Source organism: Geotrypetes seraphini, chromosome 2 (genome assembly GCF_902459505.1).
Source record: "Geotrypetes seraphini chromosome 2, aGeoSer1.1, whole genome shotgun sequence".
Classification (NCBI taxonomy): domain Eukaryota; kingdom Metazoa; phylum Chordata; class Amphibia; order Gymnophiona; family Dermophiidae; genus Geotrypetes; species Geotrypetes seraphini.
In genome coordinates, this window is record NC_047085.1 from 45,450,890 (window position 1) to 45,473,544 (window position 22,655).

The 22,655-nt window shown below is 42.1% G+C and overlaps 1 protein-coding gene across 1 annotated transcript in view; it reads right to left on the reverse strand.

Moving 5' to 3' along the window:
• Positions 1 to 22,655, reverse strand: part of MTBP (MDM2 binding protein) — a 155,181-nt gene that overhangs the window by 19,975 nt on the left and 112,551 nt on the right. The window contains exons 15-18 of the mRNA XM_033933248.1: positions 19,980 to 20,073; positions 11,778 to 11,933; positions 10,057 to 10,152; positions 7,070 to 7,333 (exon numbers count right to left, since the gene is read on the reverse strand). Of these exons, the coding sequence (XP_033789139.1) occupies positions 7,070 to 7,333; positions 10,057 to 10,152; positions 11,778 to 11,933; positions 19,980 to 20,073 (610 nt within the window). The remainder of the gene's footprint in view (positions 1 to 7,069; positions 7,334 to 10,056; positions 10,153 to 11,777; positions 11,934 to 19,979; positions 20,074 to 22,655) is intronic.

A 22,655-nucleotide genomic window follows, 5' to 3' on the forward strand; every position in this document is an offset into this window, starting at 1 on the left:
AACGTCTGCCTCCTGTTGTTTCAAAAAATTAAGTATCTTTTTCCTTTTGATGGGATGATTGAGTCCATTAACGTTCAGGGAATAAAATTTTAAAGGCATTTTATTTGATTAGGACTTAATAATAGATGAACCCTCAAATTCCATTTGATCAAATCTAAAAATAAAATCATCACACACATCCAGAACCCAAATCCCACCCAATCCAATCCCAACATATAATACAAAAGCTTGTATGCGAACATATAGACCAGTGATTAACATCCCCCCAAAGCACATCTAATTTCCTCCCAAAATTAACCCATACTGTAATTACTGAAGTAAATAATTAAAGTACAATTTCCAGAAAATTTTATCTTATACCGTATTTTTCACTCCATAAGATGCACTTTTTTTTCCACCCAAAAGAGGGTGGAAATCTCGGTGCGTCTTATGGAGCGAAGATACAAAATTTGTACCCCCCCCCCATAGTGTTGTAAAACACCTTCCCACCACCGCTGAACCTTTTCAAAATTCCCCGCCTTTCAGCACTGCTGCCGCACTTTTTCTAAACCCCCTCGCCTCTTAGCACTGCAGACGCACTTTTTCTAAACACCCCGGCTCTCAGCATCGCTGCAGCACCTGTTTAAAACAAACACCCGTCGCTGTCAGTACCTTGTTTTAACAGCCTGGTGGTCCAGCTGTATCCCTCCCTCGCTAGACGGCTCTCGTATTCAGGTCAGGAGCGCGGTTGTCAGGAGCAAGCTTTGCATGCTCCCGCTTGGGCCCGCCTTCGCCCAAGGAAGATTAGGTTTTTACCTTCGATAATCTTATGTTAGTCCCTGTAGGATTCCATATGCTAGGTGTTCAATCCCTTCCTGCAATCCAGGAGTTGCAGAAATCCAAACACTTTTCTGAGCACATGCTCCTCCCCCTTAGAGTGAGAGCTAGAGCCATCTGCAGTTGAGTCCTAAAGTCAAGCAACATACCTGAACAAATTCTTGAGAAGATCCCCAGCAACATAAATAATTTATTTACTTATTTTAAAAATTTCTACACCTCTTCAGACCTAAGCAGTTTAATTGTTCTGATCTGTGAAACATGAAACAAGTAATAAACTGGCATAAAGGCAACCCAGAAAAGCATTGAGGAACAATACAGAACTAACCTGCTGTGTGCAATGAGCACCCACATAAGACAGTCTTCAGTTTAGCATACTCACAGAGGTAGAAAACTTTCTACAGGATCCATCAACTGGCTGGAAAGTCTTTAAGCCTGCAAGGGTAATAATTGAGGCAGAAAGAGGCAGGCTATTCCAAACAACTGAGCGTACACAGAGGGGGCGGATTGTATGGAATCTTACAAAGACTAACAGAAAGAAGATTATCGAAGGTAAAAACCTAATCTTCCATTCTGTTATGTCTCTTCCATAAGCTAGGTGACTTACCAAAGAAAATGGTAGCAGCTAGGGAGGGACAGAAGAGCCTGCCCTCAACACTGAGGTCTCAAAAGTGGCATCAGAGTGAGCTGCCACATCCACTCAGTAAAACTGGGTAAAGGTATGAAGAGAGGACCAATTAGCCACCCTGTAAATTTTATCTGGATGAATTGCCAAGACTCTACCCATAATGTAAAAACTTTTCTAGTTGAGTGGGCCTTAAGAGAAACTGGCAGCTGCTTGCCGCAGGCAGAAAACGGCCAGATGAACCCATCAAGCGATCGAGGACTTGAACTTCGATCGACCACGGCAAGGCAAAGCAATCAGGTCAAAGAGGTGATCAGACAGCCGGAAATCATTAGTCCTCTCCAAACAGTGGTGCAAGACTCTCCTGACATCCAACTTGCTCAAGATCTGATCCTGTCACTCCGAGCCTGAAGAAGAAAATGCAGACAAATGAACCTCCTGGCTGATATGGAAGGTGGAAACCACCTTCGGTAGAAAGGAAGGTACAGTATGGAGAACAACTTCTGTGTCACAAATATGGAGAAAGGGTTCCCTGTACAAGAGTCTGAAGCTCCGAAATACGCCGTGCCAAGGATAATGGCGACCAGGACAGTCTTGAAGGTCATATCCAGAAGAGTAGCTTCCTTCAGTGGCTCGAATTGGGCTTCCCCAAAGCCCTGAAGAACAATGTTAATATTCCACAAAAGAAATGATGACGCAAGGGAGACCACAAATGAAGCACCCCTCTCATAAATCTGGTCACATCTGGATGAGCAGTAAGCAAACTAGAGCCTCTGCGTGCTTAGAAGCATGAAAGACCTGCAACCAGAACTTTAAGGGAGGCCACTGCTAAACCCAGGCCTACCTGAAGAAAAGCCAGGACTATAAGAACTCTTCCCTTATACTTAAGAACCGAAAAAAACTTACAAAAATTTAAAAGCAGCCTAAAGTGCTTTCTTTTTAAAGATGCCTTCAGCTGACCATATAATCTAATATAATAAAATGGTAGGACGCGCATGCGCACTAAAAAAATCGTGTTCCCTGATCTGTCGCGAAAACACGAGTGTGCATGTGCGGGTTTTACGTCACCAAACTCTGTTCCTCCTCCACCATGCCATGCCAGGCATGTCCACCGCCGGCCTCAAGCTCCTGGGGGCCCCATGTCCGCCGCCGGCCTCGAGTTCCTGGGGGCCGGCGGCGCGAGTCGCCTGGCCGGTGCTGAGGCCCCACCTCCCGCTTCCGCCCTACACGCTCTTCAATTCCTCCAGGCAGTGGCAGACCAAACAGGACCCAATCGGTCACCAGGGTTCTACACACTCGCGGAATCCAAGATAATGTTCACAAAGAAGTTATTTTTAAGTTCAGCAGACCCCAAGGTAATGTTGTGGCCGAAGTTGTTTTTTAAGTTCTAAGCCGCCGCCGCGGCTCTTCTCACGAGCTGCACCTGCGTCGGAGAAGGCTTCCGACGCAGGCAGGGATCGTGAGAGAAGCAGAACTTAAAAATAACTTCGGACACAACTAAGGGAGTCATGGCTACAAAGCATTGGGCATTACTCGCGATCCCGGCTGCTCCTCACACCCACTAGCCTACAAAACAGCTTCCCACGAGGAAATAAGCAAAATGGCCCTACACTCACAGACCCGCGAGCAGGGTTGCCATGGAAACGCAATCGCAAGGGTCAGTGAGAGGGGATCAGGAGCGACATGCACAGCAGGGGCTTAGAGGGCAATAGAGTTGCAGTTGGAGAGACTGAGGAAGGGAATGTTCAGATAAAGAACTGAGACTGAAGAAGGAATTAAAAAAAAAAAAAAAAAAAAAAAGGGAAGAGACACCTACAGGGAAGTTTGCAGGAATCAGGAACAGGACAGGGTAGGTAAAAGGAAGGGAGAATGGACAGGGGGAGCAGGCAAGGGGTGGTGGTGGACAGCCAAGGAAAAAGAAAGATAGAAAGCGCAAAGGACAGACAGAGAGAGAGAAAGAATTAAAGACAGACATACACACATATATTCTAGCACCCGTTAATGTAACGGGCTATAAGACTAGTTCTTAATAATGTTGAATGGTTACATTCACCACCGGGGAAACTGTCCACAATTTACTTCTTTCTGCTTCTCATTCTTATCTTCCCATCTCCCTTTTGTATTTACCTTAATTGTTTTTCTCTCTTTCTATGACGATTGTATTTCTCCCCCCTTCCCTATTTGTTTCTAGGGGCTCTACAGTTCCACCTACCCAGTATGTACTTGTAATTGGTCATATACGTCTTACTTGACAAATCACTAGTAGATTTGTTATCATGGCCAAGTATGTTCAGTATGTCTAATATTTATTTGTTTATATGTCATTTTTTAATATTTTGTAAATCGCTTTGCATTTTGAACATGCGTTTAATCAAAAACCGGAATAAACTTGAAACTACCAGAATGGGAGCCCTCTCAGACTCAATCTGGTCCTTAGCACACCACTGTTGGAAAACCTTCCAGACTTTGGCATAAGAAGCCATAGTAGAGGGAGTCTTTGACCACAAAAGCATTGAGATGACTACATCTGAATAACCACACTTCATTACGGCTAAGCACTTAAGAGCCATGCTGTAAGACCAAAGCGCTGTGAATTCTCCATGGGCACCAGACCCTGACTGAGATTGTAGCGATGACAAGGGAGTCGAAGCTTCCTGTTCCGCTGAAGATGGATGAGATCTGTGCATCACGGAAGAGGCCAGTTCAGAGAAACTAGAAGCATGAGGCAGGCATGCGTCGCTATCCAGCGAATGACCCGACCACCCAGAGGTCACGGATGGAATACATAAAGGAGCTCGTGAACCATCCAGGGCTGAACCAAGGCATCCAGCCCAAAGCCTCAGCGCTCTGTTCTTTGATTGAAGAAGTGCCTGATCTTCATGTTCTATGCTGAAGCCATCAAGTCCAGGTGGGGCTACCCTCAACACCACACGATCATACAGAAAGCTTTCCATGAGAGGGACCATGCTCCTGGATCTAGGACTTGTTGACTGAGGAAGTCTGCCTGTACATTGTCAACTCCAGCCACATGGGCTGCCGATAGGGACAGAAGATGTGATTCCATCCAGCGAATCAACATGGGTGCTTCCTGGCCCAAGGGGGCACTTCTTGTGCCCCCATAACGAATTATGTACGCCACCACTGTGGCGTTATCAGAGAATACTCGCACTGCTGTTCCTTCCAGAATGGGCTGAAGAATGAGTAACTCTGGCCGAATCGCCCAGAGCTCCAGATGATTGATGAATGCTTCGGACAAGGAGTCCACTGCCCCTGAATGGAACGGTCCCCGCAGCAAGCACCCCAACCTGACCGGCTGACATCCATCATAAGAGTCATCCACTCTGAAATTCAAAGAAGCCTGCCCTGGCGGACAGCCTCCCCCTGAAGCCACTAGCCCAAACTGTTGCGAGCCAGTACCGTTGAGGGGAGCGGCATCTGAAGGGGATTATACTCTGAAGACCACCGAAAGAGGAGGGATTCCTGTGCGCTCTGGCCCAGGGGACCACCTCCCAGGAGGCTGCCATGGACCTCATCACCTGCAGACAAGCCCAGGCCATGGGAGCCGAACAGTCCAGGACATCTCTGATCTGCTGTTGAAGTTTGTGTCTGCGTACCTTGGGAAGAAACACACAACCCTGCTGGGTGTAGAAGAGAAGGCCTAGAGACTTGAAGGACTGGGATGGCGTCAACTGGCTCTTCTGGAAGTTGACAATGCAACCTAAAACCTGTAGCAGAGACACTACCAACTCCACCGCACTTTCGCACTCCCATTGAGACAAAATCCAGATCAAACAATCATATAAATAAGGAGAAACCAGGACACCCTGCTGGCAAAGAAAAGTTGCCAAAACAACCATCACTTTGGTGAAAGTGCAGGATGCTCTCGCAAGGCCAAATGTCAGAGCTGCAAACTGGCATAATGCAATCGAGCTTTGCCATAGCCAGATGTGAGGGCTTCTGAAAAGGGACCTCTGCCACTGGTGCAACTGGATTAGAAGAAACAGACACGCCTGCTGGCTGCGTCCAATGAGCTGGGTCAGAAAAATACACTTTCCAGAGGAGCCGAAAAAAAGTCTGGTGAAAATTTACACTGTGTGCACTGCAGGGCCCTGCTGAGGTGCTTGCACTGCACCAAGAGTCTTCACACTTGTAACAAGGTGTTCTGTGCTAAACTCCAGAACGGCCTCTGTGCGAGATATCTCCCCAAAATCATGGACCCAGGCCAGCTCCTCAGCCCTGGTGGACCTAAAGGAGCTGAAGTCTGAAGCTCCCACCCCATCCCCAGCGCACTGCGGCACGTGGTATACAGTCACAGATCCGGGTCCAATCCAGCGCAGCCAAGGAACACATTTCACAAATCGAGGGGTTTTAAGGCAGAAATAAAACTTTGAAAAAAAGATTGATAAAAATTCAAGATGGCCGCCGCCAATGAATTCGTGCCAGTATTTCATTGTACTAGGGAGAGATTTCGGTGCATTTTATGCTATGTTAATGATGTGGGGCTAGGGTAAATAGAAAGTCCTTTGGTTAAAGTTAATATTTAAAAGCATCTTAAATTCAATGAATAATAAAACGCTAAGCGCACATGTGCACTCTTAACGCCGTATTGCCTGATCTGTAGTTCCGTAGCCGGCAGAGTGAGCATGTGCGCATACCCCGCATTTCTCTGTCTCGCAGCGGGTTGCTGGCTCCAGCCAGACAAAGTTCATTTTTTTGTTCAAAGCCCCCGCTGTGGCTCCTCTATCGAACCTCACCAGAGTCGGAGAAGACTTCCGACTCTGGCGGGGATCGAGAGAGGAGACGCAGTGTTGTTTTTGAACTAAAAAATGAACTTTGTCTGGCCGGAGCCGGCAAGCCCGCTGCGAGTCAGAGAGATGCGTTGCCAAATTTCAGTCGTAGGAGTCAAGCTTACGTCTGACCAGCTCCCTTACTGTCCCCTCCTTCCCTTTCCGCGGTCCCGACTACATCAGGGACGTGCCAGAGTAAATCAGGGCAGTAGAAAGCCCCGAAGCATCATGTGTACAATGCTGCACACACTGCTGAAATCAGCAGGTTTGTAGTCGGGACCGCAGGAAGGGAAGGGGGGGGCAGTAAGGGAGCAGGCAAGACTGCGGGAAGAGAAAGGGGAGGTAGGGGAAACTCTGCTGCTGCACAGGAAAGTGGTGTGGGGGGAGGGAATGCTGCTGCTGTTGTGGCTGCTGCACAAGGAAATGGAGGGGGAGGGAATACTGCTGTGGCTGCTGCACAGGGAAGTGGGGGGAGAAAAATGCTGCTACATAGGAGGAAGGGAGAGAGACAGACAGAAATAAAGACAGCAGGAGGGAAAGAGAGAGACAGAAATAAAGACAGACAGACATATATTCCAGCACCCGTTAATGTAACGGGCTAAAATACTAGTGAATATTATAATTTGCTAACAATATTGAACTCATTTTTGCTCTGCATATATGATTTGTTGAAAAATAGCATATTGCTTTGATAATTAAAACAAATTAAGTCTTGTATATAAATCTAAAACTGAATACCACAGTCAAGAAAGGTATGCTAAGATTATAAAGGGGAAAAAAAGACACATTTACACAATAAACTTGAATATTTCATACTATAGCTTTACTTTTAACACTTTACCTTTTGGTAGGGTAAAAACTGTCCATGTCTTTGGATCTGCGTTTCAGTCTTGATGCTTCTGTTCGGACTTCACTCAATGATTCCCCATCAGGTACACTTCCAGGATCAGAGAGAACTGCAGGAGATGGCAGAGGACTCAAAACACTTGGAATAGGACAGCACTCTCTGCTACAAGTAGTTTGAGTTTCATAACGAATAAGTCGAGATTGAAGTTCAGATATTCCAATATCACGCTCCAGGGCTTTCTGATTGTCCAGACAATATCTAGATAAATAAAAATAGGCATATGGAAAATTGAATTGGATTAGAGGTCTGAAACCGTATCTTTCCTCTCAGGCAATGACCAATGTAGTAATTTTGCTTGTGCTTTCTGTTTTTGACCATTCTAATGCTGTCTTTCTGGGTCTACCAAAGTACACGATCAGACAAATTCAAACAGTGCAAAATGCAGCGGTAAGATTCCTGCTGGGAAAATCATGACTGACGAGCGTCACCCCTTTATTGAAAAAGCTGTACTGGCTCCCAATCAAGAGCAGGATGAAATTCAAGATCCTGTTACCGACATTCAAGATCCTGCACCTATCCGAACCACAATATCTGTTTACCAGATTACAAAAACTTGTACCACCACAGTCCCTATGTTTCAATCAAGAGCTCTTGCTGGAAATACCCTCCTTCAAGGAGTATCGGGGTGAGAGTGTTCTCAGTGATGGCTCCTGTGTGGTAGAACACTCTACCAAGAGAACTAAGAACAGAAACAGACATTGCCAAAGAATAAACTGAAGATGGTCCTCTTTACAGGCTACTTCAGCTGATGTATGTGCTAGACACTGGAAAGGCATCCTGGAGCTTCAGTGCTTTTAATCTATTATATGTAACATAGATATAGGTATTGTTCCTAAACTTCAAATGTTCATTGTACACCATTGTGTTAAATTTAATTTGTACTATTCGTGACACCATTTATATGTTTGTAAGTATTGTTCCTAAACTATGTATGTTCATTGTACACCATTTTGAATTGACTTTCTAGTTATTATAAACAGTATAAAGAGATTAGGTTCTCACATTGCTAATATATTTTCTAGTAGATAGGTGTGTCATTCAGTGTCAGGTCAAAAGCGCGCCGGGACAAAGGCGCGAGCAGACAATTGAGCGCAGCGCGGAGGTGCGCGCCAAAGAAAATTACTGTTTTTAGGGCTCTGACGGGTGGGAAGTGGGGGGGGACCTCCCCACTTTACTTAATACAAATTGTGCCGCGTTGTAGGGGGTTTGGGGGGTTGTAACCCCCCAAATTTTACTGAAAACTTCACTTTTTCCCTGTTTTTAGGGAAAAAGTTAAGTTTACAGTAAAATGTGGGGGGTTACAACCCCCCAAACCCCCCACAACACCGGCGCGATTTGTAGTAAGTAAACTGGGGGTGCTCCCCAACAAAACCCCCCTTCGGAGCCCCTAAAAAACAGTAATTTTCTTTGGTGCACGCCTCAGTCTTGCGCTCAGTTGTCGGCGCCCGCCTTTGTCTTCCGCGTTGTTGTCTATGAACCGTGTCATTCTGGAGAATAGGGTATTCTTCCCATGCTCATGAGCAGTGCAAAAGGGAATTCAATCAAGGTTTTTGATTCCTCCTCCTTCATCAGAGGGCTCTGCTGCTTCCTTCAGTTTGTATTAAAGCAGGCGAAACCCTATATAGGAACCCTATATAGGAACACAAAAGAAGGAGGGGTACGGGGAGACTTCCCAAAATAGGGTGCTACTCTGCTCATCAGAGGGCTCTGCTGCTTCCTTCAGTTTATATCAAAGCAGGCGATATCCCTATATAAGAACACATAAGAAGAAGGGAGACAGGGATACGGGTGCTGCTCTGCTCTGAACAAACATGTTAATGTTAAACAATACAATGGAATAACCATACATATCAGAAACATTTATCGAGTTCAAACATTCCCCAATGAGCTATAGCAATACATTACTCTTCATACCCTTGAGGGCTGACCAACATCAAAATTTCTGGAGCACAGAAACCCACCCCAAACCATCAAAATAACACTGAAAACAATAAAATTATACAGAACAGATCAGAAAGATTCCTTCTGGCTCATGAACAGAAGGAAAAACTGAATGAGGCAGCAGAGCCCTTTGGTGAAGGAGAAAGAATCAAAAACCTGTAGTGGATTCCTGCTGCATGGCTCGTGAGAATGACACACCTATTGCACTAGAAATAAATCTGCAATAAAGATAAAACCAAGTTTTATAACACTTTTCAAAGCCTGTAATATCTTCTACTCTGGGATCGGTTTATTGGCCTGCTTTGAAGCAAGAAAACTGTGCGCCTGTTATCTTTCCACACTCATTCATAAAGCTTGATGAGGCTGCCTACTACCTTGGCCATCAAACTGCAAAAGGGCATGCAATTTCTACATATGGGCAAGATGTTAAGTGGCTCAAAATTAGCTTTCATTAAGTTGGTTAAGACAATAATGAGATCCCGTGATACTATGGGAGGCTTCAACAGAAGCAAATCCCACATAAAGCAAACAGCCAAATGCTATACAGAGATGGGTAAGCACCAAAAGCACTAAGGTGTACCCTAACAGAAACCAAAACAAGCCCAAAATTCTGATTTGGCCATAACACCCTCATCCTAAAAGAGAAGTCCATAGGCCATTATTGAGATGGTTTGGGGAAATCCACTGCTTATTCCTAGGATAAGCAGCATTGAATCTGTTTTGCTACTTGGGATCTAGCTAGGTACTTGGGACATGGGTTGGTCACTGTTGGAAACAGGATATTGAGCTTGATGTTCCTTTGGTCTGTCCCAATATGACAATTCTTATGTAACTAGATTTTATTCACTATTTTTAACACTGTCCAAATATCTTGTTGCAGTTTGTATCTAGAGGAGAGCTGAAGAACACAGAACACCAACAGACTTCCTTGTAAATGTTCTGTACTATAATTGAACAGGCAGCTTTGTAATGGAACTTACTCTAATCCATGATAGCAACACATTGCTGCTTTTTCAAAAGATAACTTTTTCACTTTCTGCACAGTCAGCTTTGGTGTCAGTAGAAAAGCATTTTCACTGTAAGACAAATACAAAGAGATATATTTAATCAAGTCAGGTAAAACAAAGCTCTTATTTCTGCAGTTCAACTGGACAACAAAATGCAGCAGCATGGATAGCATTCAGCAGCAGATAATAAACTTACAGGTAATAAGTATAACAAAACCTCCCTTGAATGCTACTCTTTCTTTTGGTGGTGAGAGAAAGGCTGTTTAATACACTATTCAAATGCAAATCCAAAATAAGCAGCTGCTATCTTAACCCTGCTGATAGTTATTCAACATGAAAGACTGGAAAAACATAAATAATACCTCATTTATTTTTTTACTATTTTCCCTGTGCCGCTTTTTAGGAATGTAATTGTGTTAATTTTCTCAGCCATCAGTTCTTTCAAATAAAACCAAAATACATTTTACATCTCATTAACGTGTGAGCTAAATCCAAGTCTAAATAAGCCACAGACTGCTGTATAATGCCAGCCCCAGTTTCAAATTAACACTAAATAGCAATACCATAGAATCAGTCAAGAACGGGGCGAGAAACATAGGAGTATGGCTGGGCCCAAGCCTAGACATGACAACACAGATCCAACGCCATTGTCAACTTTACTGGGTTAGAGGACTCATCAAACAATGTCCAACATAGTAATATTCCTGGTACTGACAATCTTCGACTACTGCAATGCAGCCTTGCTGGGTTACAGAAATACATGATCAGTTAGATCCAAACAGTACAAAATGCTGCAGCAAGGTTTTTGCTAAGAAAATCAACACAGACACGGAGCAGCCCGCTACTGAAAGAGTTACACTGGCTGCCGATTGAAAGCAGGGTGAAATTCAAGGTCTTACCGCTGATACACAAAACTGTTCACCTCTCAGAACCACTTAGGCTATAAGTGGTATATAAATACCTAAATAAATAAATATCTTGTGGCCAGACTACATAACCATACTCCACCACACGCCCTACACTCAAGCTAGGAGTCTCTACTACAAATACCCTCTTTCAAAGACATCAAACAGAAAAGCACAAGGGCAAGAATATTCTCTGTACTGGCTCCAACGTAGTGGAACGCCCTACCAAAGGACACTGGAAAAGGGCACTGGAAAATTCAAGAAAGCGATAAAGACTGTCCTTTTCTCAGACTATTTCAACTGAAACTGAGCTGACAGAGGAAGGAAGCAACATAGAGGAAAATGATTGACAGCATTCTGCAAGTAGTTTGCAGGTTCAGATGCAAAACCCTAGCTAGCGTTCAGGACCACTGGACACATTGTACTAGAATGGGACATTTCAATTACCCTAATATTGATTGTGTAAATGAATTACTGAATACTTTAAGGAGATAAATTTTCTAGATGCCATAAATGGCTTGATTCATAGAGCAGCACCTGGTCCATGAAGCAGTGAAAAGGAGGAACAACTTTACATCTAGTACTGCAACATTATTCACTTGTAAAAGTTAAGGGATACTACTCAAGCTAATCAATATGTCAGTGTCTATGCTAAACCTCCCCAAAGGAGCCTTTTAATATAGCTTCTATACAACAAATTATGTGTTCTTTCCACAATATTTATCAATGTTTCATTTCCTTAAATATGAATACCAAAATAGTGAACCTGAACATTTGCTGAGATCTTACCCTCTTTGAACTTGCAATGGTTGGAGCTCTCCAACTGGTAAACCTTGTGATGTGAAGTATTTCAGCAGTTCTTTAGCATCTAGAAGCATTACTGATTCTCTCTGACTATCTTTTCGGCCTAGCAAGTGCTCTGATGAACCAATCAACACAGGAGCTCTGGAACATGAAAATATTTTTGATTATAAGGAAAAGGCTTTAGATTTGATTAGAAAACACTGGATGCAACCATTGCTCAGAGGGAAGCCCATGCCTGCCAGCTATATAATAGAGGGATTGTGAAAATATGGCTTGGAGTCCCTGAGGTGAGCAGAGCACTGGGGCAGAGCATTGCATTCCTCTACTCAGCTGGAGACTAATATAGCTAAGGCTTCAAGTACTTGCCTCAGAGGAGCTGTGGCTGTTTACCAGTAAGGAAAAGCTATGGTTATTAGGCAGGATGAATGGGACAGACATCTGATTGCAGGGAATATAATCTAAGTTGTCTGTCAATGTAGCTTGGAAGGGAACAAAAAACACAGATATGAAGCAAAAATTTGGGCATCAAAATATGCTAGAACTTTGCTAACATACTAGTATTAGTTATACGTAAAAGCTCAAAAATTTACTTGTGTGTTCAATTTTTGATGCAGCTTTGAACTTTCATTTCCTTATTTATCTACATTTCTCTATATATCTATATACAGTAAAACCTTGTCTATATATAGTCTTATCTATATACAGTAAAAGCAAGTAACTTGGTTTGCAAGTGTTTTTCAAGACAAGCAAACCATTTTATTAAATTTTAACTTGATATACAAACAATGTCTTGCAATACAAGTACAAACAGTATACATGTGTCATATCATCACAACTGAGCCAATGGTTCTTCTCTCTCTGACGCTGCAGGAGTGTAGTGACTGCTCTAAATTAGCGAGATCTTGCAATACAAGTACGTATAGTATTTTGTATTAAAGTTTTTGGGTTGTGGAACGAATCGTCTGAGTTTCCATTATTTCTTATGGGGAAATTTGCTTTGATATACGAGTGTTTTGGATTACAAGCATGTTTTCAGAATGAATTATGCTCGCAAACCAAGGTTTTACTGTATATGACAAAACAGTGGTTCCCAATGCTATCCTGGAGACCTCCAGTTTCTCAATTTCAGGATATCTGTAATTAATATTTCTGGATTAGATTAACATGCACTGTATCCATTAAAGGCAATTCTTTAACTAGGTGACTGAGGTTAGGCACTCCTTTATGTGCTACATATGCTAAGAAGTAGCGTTAAAGCACTTCAGTGCCCTAACCATTATACTATAAAGGTTCGTATATAAATGTTATGGTACACAAATGGAAATGTTGGGCAGTTATACATGCTACTTAAAGAATACTGTGTTACACTCACCCTTGCCAAATTCAGGCACACTCACCTACACCAATTCTAAGGCTAGTCTAACTGGGGGCACTTAAACTTATGGTGCACCAATTTTGGGCTATGCTAATATTTTATAATGGGATCTGGGTACTCACTATGCCATTACAGAATAGGCACTCCCTTCATGGCATCAAAGGCACTTACACAGAAGTGCCCACTTATAGAACTACCATCTACTACTGTCAATTCAGTCATGTCTGACTCTTGGATACTCTGTAGGCCAGTCCTCGCCATGTTTTCCACAGCTTTTTTCAATTGCTTAATGTTCATTCCCATATCATTCTTAATGGTATCTGGCCAATGGGCCTTTGGTCTCTGCTGCTTCCTTTTACCACTGGCCATTCTGAGTAGCACCGCCTTTCCTAGTGAATTCGCTCTCATCACATGACCAAAACAGGTTAGTGTCTATCTGGCAGTCAACTCTAGGTTTATATGATTAAGAACATCTTTGTTGGCGATCCTAGCTGTCCATGGGATTTGTAGAAGTCTTCTCCAACACCACAACTCGAAGGCATCGATTTTTCTTCTATCTGCTTTCATGAGTGTCCATCACTGTATGTAAATTACTCTCAAGATATTTATTGTGAATATCCTGAAAATCTGACTGGCTAAGAGTTCTCTCCCCTTCCCCTTTCACAAGACAGGTTTGAGAACCACTGCATGTATAAAGTGAAATTATACACTGCAAGAACTTATCTGTAATGCAAGTAGAAATTTATCTGTGTTAAAAGATAATTTAGTCCAATGCAGGAAAATGAAGATCATGAAAGTGGCAACAAGAAACAAGTTATAATTTATTAATTTCTCCAAATTGCTCATCCAATCTTGAAATTTTTAATTGGAGGTACTTCTTGGAAGGATTAAAAATTCCCCAAAACCAAACAGTCAAATTTGACCAAAGTATACTATCTAATAGGGCTGCATCTTTATTAAAAGTTGTAATTGCCTGATTGTGATTATAAGTATATATATATATATCCCCCCCAACTGTGGCTCCTTGTGAATTTGGGCAAGTCACTTAACCCTCCACTGCCAAAGTCACAAGAAGCTGCAGTTGGCTGGGGGTGGGGGGGCTGGAACAAACATACCTGAATTCAAGACAGCTTGGGACAAGTATGTTGGATCTCGAAAGGAGAGGATTGTAGATGGCATGGTTAGGTAGACTAGATAAGCCTTTATCTGCCTTCATTTATCTCTGCTTCTATCTTTAATCGCAGAATTAAAGCACAGTTACTTACCTGTAACAGGTATTATCCAGGGACAGCAGGCAGATATTCTCACATGTGGTAATGTCATCCATGGAGCCCAGTACGGATGGAGCCCAGTACGGACGGAGATTTGTTCCCATATCACATATTCAGCGGGCTGGGAATCTCAGAGAGCTCCTTGGGGTGAAAATTACTACTACTAAACTGAATTTGAAAAGCTGTTGGACCCGAGGTAAAAAAGAACCTTTGACAGTGTTCCAAACAGATGTCTAACAAATAAACTGAGCACCCTCAGGATGGGTCCCAAAGTGATGGGATGGGTCAAGAACTGGTTGAGTGGAAGTCGAAAGAGGGTAGTGATCAATGGAGATCGTTCTGAGGAAAGGGATGTTACCAGTGGTTTGCCTCAAAGTTCTGTTCTTGGGCCTATTCTTTTTAACATTTTTATAAATGATATTGCTGAAGGGTTGTCAGGTAAGATTTACCTCTTTGCAGATGATACCAAAATCTGCAATAGAGTAGACACGCCGGATGGTGTGAATAACATGAAGAAAGACCTGGCGAAGCTTGAAAAATGTCCTGAAATTTGGAAGCTAAAATTTTAATGCCAAGAAATGCAAGGTCATGCATTTGGGCTGCAAAAACCCGAGGAAGTGGTAGTTTATAGGGTGAAGAACTTATGTGCACGACAGAAGAGCGGGACTTGGGTGTGATTGTATGTGATGGTCTTAAGATGGCCAAACAGATTGAAAAGGTGACACCAAAAGCTAGAAGAATGATAGGTTGCATAGGGAGAGGTATGGCCAGTAAGGAAAAAGAGGTATTGATGCTCCTGTATAAGACTTTGATGATTTAGAATATTGTGTACAATTCTGGAGGCCGCACCTTCAAAAAGATATAAAAAGAATGGAGTCAGTCCAGAGGAAGGTTACTAAAATGGTATGAGGTCTTCATCATAAGGCGTATGGGGACAGACTTAAAGATCTCAATCTGTATACTTTGGAGGAAAGGCGGGAGAGGGGAGATATGATAGAGACGTTTAAATACCTAAGTAATGTAAATGCGCATGAGTCGAGTCTCTTTCATTTGAAAGGAAACTCTGCAAATGAGAGGGCATAGGACGAAGTTAAGAGGTGAAAGGCTTCAGAGTAATCTAAGGAAATACTTTTTTACAAAAAGTGTGGTAGATGCATGGAAAAGTCTCCCAGAAGAGGTGGTGGGGACAGAGACTGTGTCTGAATTCAAAAGGGCCTGGGATAGGCACATAGAATCTGTCGGAGAGAGAAAGAGATAATGGTTACTGCGGATGGGGAGACTAGATAGGCCATTGGCCTTTATCTGCCATCATGTTTCTATGTTTCTACCATATATGCCTGCCTTAATAGTAGGTCCAATCTCCCCCTGAAATACATATTAGCTTAGGAAGCAGATTTGGGCTGGAATATAACTCCGGAGGAATGGAACATGACCTGGAAATATATTGCTAAGCTTGGATACTGAGATGGTGGAAAATGGGTACAAAGCTTTGTTATGCTGGTACTATACCCTATTCTGCTAGCAAATCTCTCTTGAGGGGGAAATGGGCAGTGTTGGTGGAGATACGGGCTCCCAGGTACTTATTTGCATATGTGGTAGGATTGTGGAATGGCTCGGGGGTTCTGGACCTCAGTATTCCAAGCCTTGTCATCTATTCTGCATAGAGCTCTCAAGCCCTACATTATGTTAGTATTTCTACATCATTATGATAATGTTTGGAAGGAGGGGGAAGTCTACTTCACTAAGCTGTTCCTAATGGTGGCTCACCTGGTGCTGGCAGCCAGTTGGAAACAGTCTGCTGCTCCAAATATGCAATTTGTGCTGACTAACCTGGACGACTGGTACTCTCTGTACAGGCTGATGGCCTTGAAGTATCACAGGATGGGGAGCTTTATTAGGAAATGGCACTGCTATGAAGAGTGGAAGAAAACTTTATAGTGAAGGTGACGTCTGATGTATGTGGATCTTGAGGGAATTAATGAGATTTAATGTTGCTGATTAATTTCTGTATAATAATGGCCATTCTGTATATGATGCCTTTCAGTTCTATTGTTTTTGTGCTTATTGAGCTTATGGACGCTTTGTTCTGTATAATGTGCATTGGTGAAAAATAAAAGCTATAATTAAAAAAAACCCAAATTGATTCTGGAAGAGATCAAACTGGCTATGTCACTTGAAGCCCAAATGATGAAGTTACAACAGTATTATTTTGGTCATATCGTCAGAAGAGAGCGAGCATTGGAGAAGGACATCATATTTGGGAAGATTGAAAGAACCAGATGAAGAGAGTAACCTGCAACCAGATGGCTGGAGATGTTGAAAATAATCATGGGGATGAAGCTGGAGGACCATACTGCAAAAAATTATATAGCACAATTAGAAAAGGTAAATAGAAGGGCGACAAAAATGATAAAAGGAATGGGATGACTTCCTTATGAGGAAAGGCTAAAGTGACTAGGGCTCTTCAGCTTGGAGAAGAGATGGCTCAGGGGTGATATAATAGAGGTCTATAAAATAATGAGCGGAGTGGAAAGAGTAGATGTGAATACTACTAGGACTAGGGGACATGTGATGTAGGGGACATGTGATGAAGCTACTAAGTAGTAGATTTAAAACAAACTAAAGAAAATATTTCTTTATACAACATGTAATTAAACTCTGGAATTTGTTGCCAGAGAATGTGGTGAAATCTATTTACTTACCGGGGTTTAAAAAAGGTTTGGATAATTTCCTAAAAGAGAAGTCCATAGGCCATTATTGAGATGGCTTCGGGAAATCCACTGCTTATTCCTAGGATAAGTAGCAGAAAATCTGTTTATTACTTGGGATCAAGCTAGGTACTTGGGGCCTGGGTTGGCCACTATTGGAAATAGGATACTGGGCTTGATGGACCTTCGGTCTGTCCCAGTATGGTAATTTTCATGTTCTTACCACACTAGCACAAAAAAGATTTCTTTTTAGATCTATAATTCATCAAGTCGCTTGGACTTGATGAATTACACTGCACTTGCCTTTTTTGTGTTCTATTGCCTCTCGATTTTCTCATTTCACTGTTGGAAACAAGACACTGGACTTGATGGACTTTGGTCTGAGACATTATGATAATTCTTATCTTCTTATGGACTTTTCTGATAAATTGGTTAGCAGTTCCATAAGAGCATGCTTTTCTCACAAGAAGAAAGTTTGGAAAGAGTGTAACTGACTTCTGTTCTGGCTGCCAGTGCATTACACTCCCTGAGGGACTAAGAGAAAAATTCTGTCAAAGGCTGGTGCCTAGCCAAGTAAAACTCTTAGGGCTCCTTTTACTAAGCTGCGCTAGCGGTTTTAGCGAGTGCGTGCTAGACGCTAACGCCTCCATTGAGCTGGCGTTAGTTTTTCCGTGTAGAGTGGGGGTTTGCGCCTGCTAAAAATACTACCACAGCTTAGTAAAAGGAGCCCTTAGTGATCTTAAATTCAGTTTAATATTTTATTTTTATTTATTTTAGAAAGCTATTGTACACTACTAAAGCACCAATATATATATAATATTTCACAGTGTAAAAGAGGGGAGTCATATTAAAATTCCTAGAGGGGATATATAGTCTAGTTTTCAAGATATCCCTAATGAATATGCATGAGAGATATTTATATACAACTGAAGCAGCAAATATATTTCAACATATTAAACACATCCTGAAATCCTGACCTGACTTTAGCTCTCCAATAATGCTCAACTTTGGCGTAGTACGGATCAGCGCCAGGAAATATCGCGAGAACAGCACAGCAAAATAACCTCCCAGTGCTCAACACTAATAACATGCAATGCTGTTAGTGTTGAGCATTGGGAACTTAAGGGAGGGGAACGTGCCTGGTGAATGTGCACAAGAGCTGTGCAATAGGCTCAGCTCTTGTGTGCTGGTGCCAGGCAAACCCAAAGGTGAAGCACACTTTGGAGCCTGTTTTCTGCACCTTTAAATGTAAGCTTTTCATTTTTTTTATTTTTTAAACTTGGAAGGCTTATATTTAAGCTGGAAACAGGCACCAACGGGTGCATTCAGTTTCAGGTTTGCTCCAATTTGCACATATGCATCTCACTGCCATTACCAGTGTTTATGAGTTTGCGTAAGCTTCCTTCTGTTTCTAATTTCAATAAAAACTGGCAGATTTTAAAGACAGAATCATGGGAAATCTTACTTCAAACAAACCTAATCCCTTCTTGAGCTGGTGTTAGGTTTTCAGCGGGGTAAGGGTGGCTTTGTTTTGTGCACTGTTCTGTGTACATGGGAAGAAATAGGAAATGACCTTATTAACATCTGTTTGACTACATTTGCAAGTACTTGTGCTAATCTTTGGAGTGCACATTACTACTACTATTTATCATTTCTATAGAGCTGAAAAACATAAGCAGCACTGTTCATTCAACATGCAACAGATGGTCCCTGGACAGATAGATAGGACATCTAGGGGATTGTCTCCCATGCTACTGCCCTCTGAGCATTCTACACTCAATACTGTCACTCCTCCAGCGCTAATTGCAACTAGTGCTTTGGTATTAACTTTTCAGGATTGCAGTTGGTATTGCTGTGGCATTAACTTTTCAGGATTGCAGTTTGGACACCCTGGTGCAACTAATTCAACAAAATTATGCAAAGGAAAAAAAAAATCATGCTGCAGGTTTTCGGGTCTTGCTGCATCTTGTCAGGTAGAAACCAACATTTCAGCTACAATGCTGTGGCTTTCTTCAGGGTATGCTCTGAAGTCTGCAGTTTGACCTGAGAGAATATGTAACCCAGCTCCACAGGGAGAACATCTTTAAACCCACCAGACACTTTTCCATTCTATGGGAAAAAAAACAAACAAATTCAAATTTCTGACCAATTGACTTTCCCGCCAAAATTCACTGACCTGAGAGAACATGTAACTCAGCTCCATAGAGAGAACATCTTTAAACCCACCAGACATTTCCATTCTATGGAAAAAGAAACCAACTGACTCTCACAACAAATTCAAATTTCTGACCAACTGACTTTCCCACCAAAATTCAAATTGGTGGGCTGCCCTGTTCCCAATTAGATCAGTGAACCCACTATTTACAAAGGCAAAATACAGACTTCACAGCATACCCTGAAGAAAGCCACAGCATGGTGACTGAAACATTGATTTCTACCTGACAAGATGCAGCGAGACCCAGAAACCTGCAACAAGCACAATGTCAGCTGTGCAAACCTTGAGAGAAAATAACAACAACAACAACAAAAAAAGCAAACTAGTAGTAGTAGTAGACTCCAGACTCTCCAAAAGGGCAACAAGTACCCAGGAACCATTCTAGCAGATCAGAAGTATCCTTTTGTGGACATGTTTGCCACATTTGACCAGATCTTTTAACATGTGCTAGAGGAAGAAGTTATGAACAGCAAAGTACTTTCAGCCTATAATATATTGTAGATTTGGTAACAAAGTATGCCGTTGGCAATAGGAGTAAATCTGAATATTAAATCTGTACATCAAGTCAGAGAAACAAAATGGGCATTCTCCTAACAAATCACTTTTTTCAACTCTTACCTGAGTTTTTGTTTAGTTTTTTCAAAATTTTCTAAGTTCTGAAGGACACATTTTTCTAGCCATTCTGTAGGATTTGATCCTACAATATCAGACTCTAGAAAATCAAAAGTAATTAGATTAATACAACAGACTTTGACTGAAATGTTACTTACAAAGCAGTCAATTCAAATCACATCTTTAAGGTCAAATGACCCAATGACCAATATTAAATATAAGAAAAATAAAAATTAGAATAAATGTATTTTATGGTCATATGCATCAAACTCAAAGCTACAACGGATACAACTCCATCAACTTTAACAGTCAAAAGTAACTAAGTCTGCTTCTTTGAACTAGTCCAAGTGCTTCCTTATGAGCCCTTTTTGTGGACAGTACAAATATGCCTTACCGGCCAGATAAATGGGATTAAACCCTCACTCCAGCAAAAGCAAATTCCTATGCCACTATACATGTCAAAAGTAGTAGGATAGCCTGTCAGCATTCTTTCAGCAAGGTGCCTCCATAGCTGTGCTTTGGATCTCTCATTGCCTATTGTCCAACACTGACACTCATATTGACCATTCCCTTTTTTTATCTGTTTACACTTTGCAAGTTTTATAACTCAGGGTGTACCTCCACCCCCAACTCCCTGTATTCCCAGATTCTTTAGACAGGTTTTGTAGACTACCTAAGAACATAAGAATTGCCATATTGGAAAAAAACTGAAGGTCCATCAAGCCAGCCCAGGTCCCAAGTGCCATTTTGTCACAGAAATGCTAACGGCTTTGTTTGGCACTGCATGTTCCACTCTTTGGACTACTGGTGTTTAAGCAACTGCTTATCCTTATGCTCTTTCATTCCTTTGACCCCTGAGGCAGACATTTCTTTTTAACAAAACACAGTCCATATTGGGTCCAACAATAAAGTTGATTTGATTATCCCACATCTGGATGGTCCTTGGTGTCTTTCACTAAAATCAGACAGCAATTCTTTCCTGAAGGGTCTAATCACTGAAAAGTCTTCATCCTCTGGCTTCCATGCATCACCGTAATCACATTCCTCAATGCTAGCTTCTGGTGCTCCCTCAGCAATGAGTGAGCCAGAGGTTGGGTGAATTGGGATGAATGTTGAGTCTCTCCCATCATCCTGGGTCTCTCATCCTGTTGAAGTTGATGCTGTCTTCATGCCAGACCCTGATAAGCCTAATGCATCTACATCAGGAAATCAAGAGAAAAAGAACCCAGAAGAGAGAGGTCCCCCAACAGAGCTGTTTCTATCTCTACTTGGTCCATGGGATTTGAAAATATGCAGATGAGGGTGAGGATTGAGCAGAGGACCCTGGCAAATCATCCTCTCAGTGGGTCAACTCTGCGGGGGAGAGGGATGGGGCACACTTCCAGATGCCTCGCGCTGTGGCCACTACATTTACTGTGTCGCAGCTCAACAAAAGTTTGCAGAACATTGCATTATAACATTCTTAGCTTTGTTTACCATCCCTCGTCTAATAATTCCTAGCATCTTATTTGCTTTCTTAGCTGCAATTGGGTGGAAGGTTTCAGTGTATTGTCCACAATAACACTCAGATCTTTTTCCTGAGCGCTGACTCCCAAGGGGGACCCTAGCATCAGGTAACTATGATTTGGATTATTCTTCCCAATGTGCATCACTTTGCATTGTTCCACATGAAATTTCATCTGCCATTTGGACGCCAGTCTTCCAATTTCCTAAGGTCTTCCTGCAGTTTTTCACAATCCGTGTGCATTTTTTTTTAAATTAAAATTTCAAATTACAAGTTACAAGAGAAAATCTTGTTATAGACAACCCAGAGAGAATAAATTTAAGGTAATATAACAATTAACAAAATAAAGAAATATCCTTAACTCTTCCTTAGACCTCAATTAAGAGGGAGTGGGCAAATTTAATAATGGAGAATATCAAGAAAAAAGTTAGCAAGAAAAGGCAATAATGTGAATCCATTTGTTAATTTATATGTCCCAAAATTATTCTTTGATGATCTTCTTGAGTTTCAGGAACTCCTTCAAATGGTCTGAAGGAAAAAAAAGTATACTTAGTTCCCAAATATCGGAGCAAACATTTGCAAGAGCAAGCAAGGAGAAAAGTAGCTGAAATTTTAATAGTCTCTTGTCTTAATAAAAAAACATTTTTCTCCATTCTTGTGTGGATTTTGATACATCTGGGTAAACCCAGATCCTTTGACCCCTAAACAAAGTTTGAGCATTTTTGAAAAACAATCTCAGAGAATCATATTCATGTCCTGCTCAAACACAAATGATACTTAGGGCTCCTTTTACTAAGGTGCGCTAGCGTTTTTAGTGCGTGCTTAAGATTAGCACGTGCAAACCACGCGCTAAATGAAAAATACTAACACAAGCTCTATGGAGGCGTTATCGTTTAATGCGCACAGCATTGTGGTGCACACTAAAACCACTAGTGGACCTTAGTAAAAGGAGCCCTAAGAATGTCGCTCTCTCAGAAATTTCTTTCAACTCCTCCAGTCCCGACTCCTCCAGAACTGCCCAAAGACTTAAACTAGCCTTCCCCTCTCCACACGGCATCCACTATTCAGGCAAACTGGGAAAATCCCTTCTCTTCAAAATCACAGGTCTTTGGAACGACCTCACCACCCCGCTGCGGAACCTGAGCTCCCTTCAGTTATTCCGCAAACAACTGAAAACC